A 12,056-nucleotide genomic window follows, 5' to 3' on the forward strand; every position below is an offset into this window, starting at 1 on the left:
AACTGTTGTGGGTTGGGGAACCCCATAACAGTTCAAAGAATAAAGGACATCAAGAAATATGTGTGTCATGGCCTTATTTTCCTTATGGAAACGAAGAATCATAATGATATGGTTTGATTACCCTCAAATGGCTTGATTACCCTTCGCACCACCTGGTCCCCCCATCTCTCTAGGGGCAAGTGGTCCTGCTTTGTTCTGGAAACAGAATTTAGAGGTTGAAATCTTACACTCTTGTCAAAACTTAATTGATATCAGAATTAAAGAAAAAAGAAGGTACTTTTTTGCTCCCTTTGTTTATGGAGAGCCAGATAGAACAAAACGAGTGGAAATATGGGAAAAAACTCAAAGTGCAAGAAAACTCACGGTCTGATATCATAAATAGCAATGAAAAGGTAGGCGGACCACCCAGATCGGAAGGATCGTTCTCTGACTTAAGCTCCCTCATGTCCATATGCGATCTCTATGACCTACAACATAACGGGAAATTTCCTATCCTGGAGAGGACAAAGACATTCACACCTGGTAAAATGCAGGCTTGACAGGGCAATGGCAAACTCTGAATGGACCATAGCATATCCTTCAGGACGAAGTGCGTACCTTCGTTTTGAGGGCTCCGATCATCGACCTCTTCTCACGTCCTTTGATCCTGTCAAAAAGAAAAGACGAGGTCTCTTTAGATACGATAGAAGACTTCGACACTTGCTAGAAGTCAACATGCTCATACTAAAAGCCTGGTATACCAACCCAGAAGCATATGTAGAACAACGACTCCATCTTTGTAGAGTTGGAATCATTCACTGGACAAAAGAGCAACATAGCAACAATTAACAAACCATTAGTGACCTGAAAGAACAACTCGAGGAAGTCATGACAGACAATACGAGTACCCAAAATTCCCTAGACGAAATAAATAAAAAACTTGCCAGTGCTTACAGGAAAGAAGAGGAGTTCTGGAAACAGAGAAGTCGTCAACTCTGGCTAGCCCTTGGTGATAAGAATACCGGGTATTTCCACGCTGCATCAAAAGGCCGCAAAGCTATAAATAACATATCAGTACTGGAATCAAACTCAGGTATGACTGTTTATGAAGAACAAGAGATCGTGGATACCATTGCTCCTTACTATCAAGATTTGTTTACCGCTGTTGAAGGACCTAGGAACACCACTGTCCAAGAAGCTATCTCACCCTATGTAACAGAGGCAATGAATGAGGAGTTGATCAAACCCTCTACACCAACAGAAATAAAGAATGCATGTTTCGATATTCACCCAGACAAAGCTCCTGGCCCCTATGGTTTTTCAGCAAGTTTTTTTCCAAACAAACTGGGACATGATTTGCGACAAGGTAATATCTGAGATCCAAGCCTTCTTTATTTCCGGCTCCCTGCCTATACACATAAATCATACCCATGTGAGATTGATCCCCAAGATAACTTGTCCAAAACGGGTAGCTGACTACAGACCAATAGCCCTTTGCTCTGTCTACTACAAGATCATTGCAAAAATCATTTCAAAAATACTCCAACCAGTCCTACAAACATGTATATCTCAGAATCAATCAGCTTTTATCCCTGGTCGTGCCATCACTGACAATGTACTGATCACTCATGAAGCTTTTCATTACCTGCAGACGTCTCCTGCAAAACAAAGAGTTTTCATGGCAGTTAATACTGACATGAGTAAAGCCTATGACAGACTTGAATGGAAATTTATTGAGGAAGTACTAACTAGAATGGACTTTCACCACCAGTGGATAGGTTGGACCATGCAGTGTATCACAACAGTCTCCTACACATACCTTCTGAATGGTCAAGTGAGACGTTTGGTGAAACCGCAGCGTGGAATCAGACAAGGAAACCCTTTATCTCCATCATTTTCATCCTCTGCAGTGAAGTGTTATCATGTCTATGTAATAAAGCATAAATCACTGGACGTTTATCGGGTATTCGAGTAGCAAAAGGTTGCCCACATGTCAACCACCTTCTCGTTGCGGATGATACTATGTTTTCCTGCAAGTCGGACAAAACAAGTATCACCCACCTAAAGAGCATACTGTAACAATACGAGATAGCTTCTGGTCAAAGATAAATCACGACAAGTCTACCATCACCTTCTCAAACAAAACAAAACCAGAGGTAAAAGAAAGAGTGAAACAGGAATTAGGCATCACCAAGGTAGGAGGCCAAGGGAAATACCTAGGATTGCTAGAGCTCTTCAGAAGGAAAAAGAAACACCTATTCAGTTTGATTGTGAATAGGATAAAGCAACGAGCTCTTAGCTGGTCGTCTCGCTTCCTCTCCTAGGCTGGTAAATTGACACTCCTTAAATCTGTCCTTGCTGCAATGTCATCATACACGATGTCATGCTTCAAACTCCCAATGCAGCCGCATTCAGCCCGCTCTAACTCGCTTTTGGTGGGATGAGAAACCTGATAAAAAGAAGATATGTTGGATTGCTTGGAACAAAATGACTAAATTTTTCAAAGACGGTGGGTTAAGCTTTAGAGATATAAAAACCTTCAATGATGCTCTGTTGGCAAAGATCAGTTGGCGTATACTTACAAATCCGTCATGTCTTCTGGCCAAAATCCTCTTGGGAAAATACTGTAAAACCTCCAACTTCTTGAAAAGTCATGTTCCAAACCATGCGTCACACAGGTGGAGAAGCATTTGCATTGGAAGGGATCTTTTAAAGACAAACTTGGGGAAAATGATAGGCAATGGAGACTCAATACCTATATGCGGAACCCCTTGGATCTCTCTTGAACACCCGATATCGCCCATGGGTCCCCCAACAAAGGAGAACCAACAAATGCGGGTAGCACATCTGCTCCTACCCCTTTCAAAGGAGTGGAACCTCCCACTGATTCGCCAAACACTCCCACTTTATGAAGAGAACATAAACCAGCTTCGACCAAGCAAACAATAGGGACCAGATTCTTGGGCTTGGCTCGCAACACCTGATGGAGTCTATACTGCAAAATCTGGATATTATGAAGCACTGAAAACAAAGACAGCAGGATTGGAAAAATCATCAGTCTCCGACACTACAGAGTCTGCAAACACTTTTAATTGGAAAAAAGAGATTTTGAATATTAAATGCTCCCCTAAAACAAAGCTCTTGCTCTGGAAGGCTGCTCAGAAAGCTCTCCCAGTTGGAAGTAACCTCCAAACCAGGCTATTAGACTCAGACCCTCAATGCTCACACTGCGGTAGAATGGAAACCGAAGTCCACATGTTCTTCCAGTGCCCCTATGCAGCAAAGATCTGGAATCTGGCACCACATCAAGAAAACTTCAACTCGGAGGAGACAGAAAGTATCAAATCGGGATTGACTCAAACTACAAAGCTCACCTGTCTCCCACCAACGGGCCTTATGATCGGACCTCTAGCACCGTGGATTCTCTGGACCCTATGGACAACCCGAAACAAACTAATTTTCAACAAGATCAAAGCTCCTGCAAAAGACACTTTGGATTTAGCTATCATTCGGGCAAAAGAATGGCAAGATGCACAACAGACTCAAGACCACTTACCCCCAGCCCAGATCCGAGTCTCAATACCTGGATCGAGATCAACATTAACCACACCATCACATATCACATGTTCCACTGATGCAGCCTGGAGAGAGAACGGTAACACGAGATGCGCCTGGATCTTCAAAGACCACACCGACCAACCGCTGAATCAGGGAGCCTCCACGGCTCATAATATCAGATCACTCTTGATGGGTGAAGCTTTAGCAACTTTCAAGGCATTGGAAGTTGCCATTGAATCGGGATTCAGTCAAGTTCACTGATATGCTCAAATTTACCCTAGAGCTACTCTCTCAAATTAAGAGATCAATTGTAGTACTTAGGGATCGTATCCACAAGGACTCTAGATCACACAATAGATTTAATAATCTTTTAATTATGCTAAACAGAAATATTAATTTAAAAGCAATGCAAAAACAGAATTCAAAAGTGTTGTAAATGCAGGAATTAAAAACGCTAGGCCTAGAGAATTTCTCAGGAATTTATGAAATATTAAATCAATCAATAAATTAGGATTCAAGCAATTAAGATCAAATCTAGAACTCTAAACTCTTTTGTAAAATAAATCAGTTCTCACTGCAAATATTACCTAAATTTAAAATCAGAAAATCAAAATCTCTTTGCAAAATTTTAGGTAATAAATCAGCTTTAAAACAAGTTTAGATTGTTCACAAAATCACTAAATCAAATATCTTTGCAGAAAGTAATTTTGCTCATCAAAAGGTTTTATCAGGAAAATCAATTATATTCTCATATCAATTTATTTTCCTAGGTTTTAATTCTAGGTGATCAATCAAGAATTAATATGAAGAACAACCTAAGATGAAGATCTAGAAAGATAAAGAATCCTAAAAATAACAGATCTAATAAATCATAAAAACTCTATGAAAAACCCTGAACCTAACAAGAGATCTACTCAGACATAATTGCAAGAACACAAATGATGAATAAAATAGATAGCATTAAAAGATTAAAAGAAGTATAAAAGGAGTTCTGAATTTTCTCTAGAAGGAGTCTTGATTCTTCTCTCCAAAAACTCTCTAAATCTCTCAGGGATTTCTCTCTCAAAAGTTGCAGGAAAATAAAGCTTAGGTCTAAACAATGACCATAAAAATCCTATATATATTCCTAAAACACGAATGGGGACTAATGATGCAAATATGGAAACTTTGGGGAAGCTTTGTAAATCTTCAAAACTTGTGGGAAAACTTCTGATTTGTCTTGTGGCTCTGCATCGATCGACACATATGAAGCATCGATCGATGCTCACTCTTGAACTGGTCTCCCAACTTCGTAGCTCAGCCTCAATGCTTGATTAAGCTCCAAATCCTCCTATTTAGTTCCATTATGCTCAAATCCATGTTAAATCCTATAAAGACTCAAAAGACTCTAAAAATACCAAAAAAATTCTATAAATAAGACTTATATCATGACTAAAAACACCTAAAACCCATGATATATCAACTCCCCCAGACTTAGTCTTTGCTTGCCCTCAAGCAAAACATAAACTTAATCTGTGAAAGAGGTTTGAAAAGGCGGAAACTCGTTTTCTTTTTAAAGTAATGCCATGATCATCCTAACCATAATCCATATGCTTAGCAGACAAATCCAAATCGAACCACCATGTACTTCTCCGTTGACTTTCATAGCATCCCAAATTCAAACCAAATTCCACTACTTCCTCCATTAAGCCTTCATCGGTGGATCTCATCAATTTGATCAATGTCAAGAACCTTCTAGACTCATTCCCGTACAATACCATAACAAGCAAGACCGTTTTTGTTTTTTAACACATGTGGTACTCTTTCTCTCCCCCAAACTTATTCTATTTAACCTTCCTTTGAGCTTTGCTTTTCAACATGCAGCAAAACTTATGAAAGCCAAAATCAAGAGTTTTGTACTAACTAAGGGGGTGTTATTCGTTTGGGTTTAAATAGTCTTTTAATAAAATCAAAGAAAATATACAGTAAAACCTCTATAAATTAATAAGGTCGGGACCATCATATTTTATTAATTTATATAAGTTTTAATTTATCGGTAAATTAATAAAATATTAATTTATGAAGAGATTTTCATTTTCATAAGGTTGAATATTTTTGATTAAAAATAAGATATTTTGTTATAATTTATACTTTTATATTTCTTAATTTATAATTTTGGCTATCATAATATGATTGATGTCAATAGTTTACAAGATTATCAAAGTGAAAATGATAAATGTTTAAAATTTCATAGTTTAGAAGAAACTGTTGTTACTATTCTTCATGATGAAGTCAAAGAAGATATTACGGTATCTTTATAACCAATTACACGTAAAGAAGCAATTATCGCGTGTAAGACGCACCACAATTTTTGGATACAATTTGAGAAAACAACACAAAAAGTTTTTGATGGAATGAAAAAGATTATAGAAAAGCTCCAACAAGAATGCAAATTCAAGAATAGACAAACAGCAATAGAGCCATATTTCACTAAATTTTTTTAGATGTATATATATATATATATATAGTTTATATTATTATTAATTTTATGATATTGATGGACTATATTTTTACATAGGATTTCAAAAAAAAATTATCATATTATTTTATTGAATTGTGTCATTTTTTACATCGGCCCAACTTGGGACTGAAAAAATTTATTAATTTATAGCGATTATTAATTTAAAGAGTATTAATTTATAAAGATTCTACGGATGTATCTAAGAGATTGTTAGAAAGTTTTTTAAAATCTCGTTGATTTCTTCATTCATAATCTTATAAAATCTCTCAAACTTTTATAGAGGAGGATGCTGTAAGTAATGATGGGGCTTAGGGAGGAGGATGCCTGTAAGTAATACACTAAATTAGTTCAACTAGAATAAGCAAAATACGATATAGATTCACGAGGGCCAAAAAGAAAATGAGAATCTATATACAAGAAAATGTTAGTATTGATGCTGAAATTTCAAATTAATGTTTTGCAGTTTTTAATTAGTTTTTGGTTTTTAATTTTTAGTTTTGATTTCTAAGAACGTTTTTAAGTTATTTAATATAACTATTAGTTTTTGTTTGGTGTTTAAAAATTACTAAAAGAATGATAATGATTTTCAAAAAAAGTATTACTGTAAATTTGTTGGAAAAAACCTGTCCGTTTATCATAATCTTGAATGGTTTTGAGGGAAGAAAAAAAATCATAATCTTCAATGGCTGATTTTTGCAAAATAGAAAACTAAAAACTGCTCCAAAATCTGCACCCATTCAAGGCTTAAATGTAAATTTTGCTTACCGAATATTAAACAAAAAGTATTCAAATTTTAATTAAAACCCGAAAAAAAAACCATTTAATTTAATTGTTTTTGAGTGAGCTGAAACGAACCAAAAGCTTTTGTAAATGATGCTAACCAAACCTAAATACAAAGTTATGTAGTCTTGTTTAGAGTTTTTATTTATCAAATGCGTCTTTCACATTCAGACCAAATCGAGATACAAAATGTTCCAGCAATACATATGATCATCATATGAAATCCCCTTTCGATGAGAGAAAAAAAAAACAAACAAACCAGGGGAATCAACCGCCGTTTTCAGACGTTTCAAGCTAGAGTCTTTTCCAGAACATAAGTCTGTTAAAAAGAGTCTAACACAACCTGAACAAAAAAGGCTTGGATCATATGTACAGAGGAAGAAAAAAAAATCCTAACATTATGAAAAAAAGAAAAACAAACCAAAATCCGAACTAAAATCGAAAGACGAAGCAATTCTAATGGAGAGAGAAAGCGGGAGAGAACTCGGCTAATGCAAGCTATCTAGTGTAGAGGCCATTGCAGTAGCCGTTGTTATATCTTACATCCGCCAAGCCATTGGGAGATTTCTTTGAGGTTCCATTGACAAAAACGTTTTTTGGACCGTTACTACTAATCAGATGTTGATGATGAACAGCTGCTGGATTCATGACTGTGTCTAGCTCGCCACACGATGCTGCAATGAGTCCTGCAATAAGGAGAATGTGTTTTAAAGACTTGAGTTGTTTTAAAGTTTGGATCATTCAGACTGGTTAAGAAAAGGGTTCGGACCTAAAAACAGAGGAGAAGCTTTCCCGGGTCTGGATTTGAACTCAGGGTGGAATTGAGCACCGATAAAGAAAGGATGGTTCGGGAGTTCAATGATCTACAAATTTCAGTATAAGATTAGTCAATGATTTGGATTTGTACTAGAGAGACAATAGTTTAAAAGATTAAAACAGACCTCCATGCGTTTGCCAGTTTCATCTTTTGCAGCAAAAGAGAGACCAGCCTTCTCAAGGCGTTCGACCATATCAGGATTCACCTGCAAGTGTTGTGTGTATATATTAAGAAACTCACCTTTTCCATATTAACTGGTGGATATCCAAGATTTTGTATACAAATCCATACCTCATATCTATGGCGATGCCTCTCATCGACAAAGCTTTTGTTCCCGTATCTGTAAGAATCATGTTAAGTAATCTTTAGCATTCAAAATGTTGAAGTTGAACCAACCAAGTCACTCAACGGTTCTTACAGTTTTGCGGATTTGCTGTCTTTGACATTGAAGAATGATTTTCTTGATCCTAAGCGCATAGTGCCTCCCATATGAGTTCTTGAACCCTAAACCCAACAGCGAGCATGAAAATATATTAAAATCAGGTGAACCAATAAAGAAAGTACATTTCGAGTAAAGAGACAGAGAATGTAAGAACCTCAGGCATGAAAACGATGCATGGATGTTTGGTTTCAGGTTTAAATTCAGTGCTATTGGCATCGTGCAAGGAGAGAACTGATCGGGCAAACTCGATGACAGCAATCTGCATACCGAGACAAATACCAAGGAAAGGGATCTTGTTTTCACGGGCATATTTTGCAGCAAGAATCTTCCCTTCCACTCCCCTATCACCAAAACCTCCAGGGACAAGAACTCCATCTACTCCCTGAAGAAGATACCAACAGAGAATGAGCGAAAAACACAAGGCTTTTCTCGATGATTTTAAAGTTGTAAAAATGGGCAAACAGTTCAAACCTTTAGCAACTTCCAAGCAGCTTTATACGCAACTGGATTCTGCTTAAAAGAAACACCATGACTTAGCTTAAGTTTTGGTTAAAAGGTAGAGATGCATACATGTAATATCAGTTTACGAACCTCTTTCTCAGTTTCTTTCTCGAGATCACAAGCTGGAACCCAATCAACTACGAGCTTTTTGCGACAAGCCACAGAAGCATGTAAGAGAGCCTAAACAAGTTAATCCAAATGTGAGAACCGAAGCAAGGGAATCATTTAGTTTATTCAGACACTATCACATGAGAGGTGATGAGTAAGTTTCTACCTTCAAGACAGAGAGATAAGCATCGGAGAGGCCTGTATATTTCCCCACAACAGCGATTCTCACCTGTAAAAATGATGGGATGCTTTAAGAATGAGATGTTATAAGGTTACAGTTTCTAAGGAGTAATTGAGAGCTGAGACTTACTGGCACATGTAAATTGTCACATAATTCAGCTCTGGAAGTCCATTCCCCTAGAGAAGGCTCTTTAAGAATACTGTTTCATATACAATAAAAGATCAGTGCCAATCCATTTCAGTCGCAAATCAAACAAGCCACATACCAAGAAAAACAAGACAAAATACATACCTAGCAAGATTGAGCACTTTTGAGATTGCCAAGTGAGCTTTCTGCTCCTGTTCAAGCAAAAAATTGTGTATTGAGCATCGTTGTCTTGATGATTTATAATAACCGGTTCAGTGACTTACAAAAGTTTAAGTTGAGAAAAGGTACCTTTAGCAACAAAGGAATATGCCAAATGTTGGGAATATCATAGAGAGTGAAGATATACTCAAGCTGAAACAAGAACCATAAGCTCATTAAAGAGATTTCAAGTAAAGAACATAACAACAAGGGACAATAAGCAGCATCGTAAAGAATCTTACCGGGACATGGCAAAATTGAGCTAGTTTCTCTTTCACATTATCTTCAAGTGCCTTCATGAAGCAAAAAAGGTTGAGACTTTTTTATATCAGAACATAACTTTTGGATGCAACAGATTTTAAATTCAAGATGAAGAAGCAAGCAAAGAAAACGAACCTTTGTGCTCCGACAAGCTAAGATATCCGACGTCAAGCCCAAGCCTCGTAGCCCTCGGACACTATGCTGTGTTGGCTTAGTTTTCTGAAAGAAAAAAGTTACAAAGCAAATGAAGTAAATGTAGACATACATAATCAAATGATGTCACATCATGGTTGCTTCATTTCAAGAAAAGTTATATATATATATATATATATACCTGTTCACCAACAACATTAAGCACAGGCACGAGGCTGACATGGACCAGACAGAAATTCCCTGGGCCTGAACTCAACCACCAACCAAAAGATTTCAGTAGTTAATTTCATCATATCCACCAAATAAATCCACTCAGCTTTTCTTTTTTCTTTTGGATTCAAATGGTATGAGGAAAAATGATGCTTACCTACACGGTAAGAGAATTGGCCAAGCGCCTCAATAAAAGGTGCAGATTCAATATCACCTGCAAACATAATAAAAAAATCTCTGTTTACACAGAAGAAGCAAAGCCAGGAATCAAAAATACAATCTTAATTTTGTAGTTTCTTTTTGTGTGTAACCTATAGTTCCCCCTAATTCAATAACGCAAACATCAGCAGGATCCTCTTCTCCATCAACAGGAATAACCGCAACTCTCTCAATCCAATCTTGAATAGCATCAGTGACATGAGGAACAACCTTAAATCATTACAACCAAAACACTTTATGAGTTACAAGATACGAACACCAGACCATGGAATGAGAAAAAAACAAGAAAAGTAAAAGTCTTATATATCTACCTGAACAGTCTTTCCCAAATAATCTCCTTTCCTCTCTTTAGCAATAACATGCTGTGTGACACAGACAGAGAAGTGTAAAAGAAGATTAAGTCGCGACCTAACAACATCAATCAACCTAACAAATTAGTTGAGATCTAGATCTTACTTACCTGGTAAATTTTCCCAGTAGTGATGTTATTGTCTCTGGTTAATTTAATATCTAAAAACCTCTCGTAGTTTCCAAGATCAAGATCCACCTTTTCCCAAGAATCACATCAAAAACAAAAACAAAAACAAAAAGTTCACAAAAAGCTCAAATCTTTTAATCTTTTCCAAAAAGTTACAAATAGAAAAAGAAAGAAAGTCATATTTATTTTACCTCACCACCATCGTCCAAGACAAACACTTCACCATGCTCAAATGGAGACATGGTTCCAGCATCAGTGTTTAGATAAGGATCTGGAATAAGATTTTTGAGTGCTCCGTAAGCAAAAAAACATCATTCTGAATTGACTCAACCAGAGAGAGAGAGAGACAAGAGAAGAGAAGAGTATAAAAAAGCAAGTAAAGTACCGATTTTGATAGAAGTAACACGAAGACCACAAGCTTTAAGGAGAACACCAATACTACTAGCTGTTACTCCTTTGCCTAATCCACTCACAACACCGCCTGTCACAAGCACGTACTTCATCTTCTTCCTTGCGATTTCAAAACAAAACTTTCTCTTTTGAGTAGTAAAATCAACTAGTTCCTCCTGTACCAGCAACCAAAGGAGGAGAAACCAAATCAGTCAACAGTCAAAGAAACAGAAGCAAGTGACTGGTTACAAGCAGAGTAGCAGAAACCAGAAAATGAGAAAGGACGAAGCTTTTGAAATTTTTAACAGAGAAATTGGATTTTTTGTAGATTTAACATCTCCTTAAACGCAGAAGAATGACCCAAAAAAAAAGATTTTTTAAAAATGAAACTTTCTCTGGTTATTGGTTTCGAAATCAGTATCCAAAGAGAGCAAAAGCTGTTACATTTCCATGTGTACCAAACTCAGAACACAGAGAGATTCCTAAATCAGAGAGTGAGAGAGAGTGACCTGAGAGTAAGCACCAGCGGTTGTGTTTTTTTTTCTCCGACGGCTCTGGATTTATTAAATAGAAGAAAAGAAAAAAAAACTGTGTCTTGTTGGGGTTTGTGGGTTTTGATGGGTTTATCGGATAAGGATAAAGGGCGGCGAGAAAAGTGTGAAAACGATGGAGAAGAGAGAAGAGAGAAGAGAGAGAGAGAGAAGAATGAGAGTTTTAATTTTTTTCTTAGGTTCACGCCATTGACGACGGAAGCCGTTTTATAAAGAAAAGAGAGAAGAGAGAAACACTGTAATAGCAGCGAAGAAGAGCGCCTCTCCCTCTCTCTCTCTCAAAACCCCCCCAATGTAAACCCTCCACGGCTCCACCTATATATTTTTTCTTAATTGTTTTATTTTATTTTGTATATTTGGATTTATATTTGCGGATCCTACTAATTATAATATCTTTTACCTAACTCTTAAAAAGTAAACAAATTTATTTAAATCACTAATGAAATAATTACGGTATAATTATTTATTCCTACTCTGATATGATTTGATTGTCATATTTCTTAAAATTATAACATTTTCTTCTATTAAAAAAATCTGTAGTTTGTTAATTTATAACATTTATTTTTGTTAAATTATTTATAAC

The 12,056-nt window shown here is 36.6% G+C and overlaps 1 protein-coding gene across 2 annotated transcripts; it reads right to left on the minus strand.

Annotated features, from left to right (window-relative positions):
* Window positions 1-6,955: 6,955 nt before the first annotated feature.
* Window positions 6,956-11,831, minus strand: LOC104741690 (uncharacterized). Of its 2 annotated transcripts, none has more exons than XM_087483455.1 (22): window positions 11,432-11,831; window positions 10,918-11,098; window positions 10,724-10,803; window positions 10,515-10,601; window positions 10,366-10,416; window positions 10,147-10,264; window positions 9,993-10,049; window positions 9,807-9,871; window positions 9,608-9,691; window positions 9,454-9,504; window positions 9,302-9,364; window positions 9,158-9,204; window positions 8,996-9,065; window positions 8,852-8,914; window positions 8,668-8,757; window positions 8,548-8,586; window positions 8,231-8,458; window positions 8,053-8,138; window positions 7,937-7,974; window positions 7,759-7,850; window positions 7,587-7,680; window positions 6,956-7,503 (listed from the first exon to the last, which is right to left on the minus strand). In XM_087483455.1, exons 2-22 carry the CDS (start codon window positions 11,033-11,035, stop codon window positions 7,316-7,318), a joined length of 1,809 nt encoding a protein of 602 aa, XP_087339581.1. In that variant the 5' UTR covers window positions 11,036-11,098; window positions 11,432-11,831; the 3' UTR covers window positions 6,956-7,315. The 2 variants fall into 2 exon arrangements, with proteins under 2 accessions (XP_087339581.1, XP_010460897.1); XM_010462595.2 differs by having other exon boundaries at window positions 7,759-7,839; window positions 7,926-7,974; window positions 11,432-11,808.
* Between the last annotated feature and the right edge of the window lie 225 nt (window positions 11,832-12,056).

This window comes from Camelina sativa, chromosome 14 (assembly GCF_030686135.1).
Source record: "Camelina sativa cultivar CO46 ecotype springtype chromosome 14, ASM3068613v1".
Lineage (NCBI taxonomy): Eukaryota > Viridiplantae > Streptophyta > Magnoliopsida > Brassicales > Brassicaceae > Camelina > Camelina sativa.

Bases quoted from the DNA above. Each gene is read 5' to 3' on its own strand.
- LOC104741690 (XM_087483455.1), bottom strand. From the start codon at position 11,035: ATGAAGTACGTGCTTGTGACAGGCGGTGTTGTGAGTGGATTAGGCAAA. The intron at 10,804-10,917 runs GTACTTTACTTG...ATCTTATTCCAG, and splicing joins TGTTACTTCTATCAAAATCG to ATCCTTATCTAAACACTGAT. The intron at 9,365-9,453 runs GTAAGATTCTTT...TTCTTGTTTCAG, and splicing joins CTCAATTTTGCCATGTCCCG to CTTGAGTATATCTTCACTCT.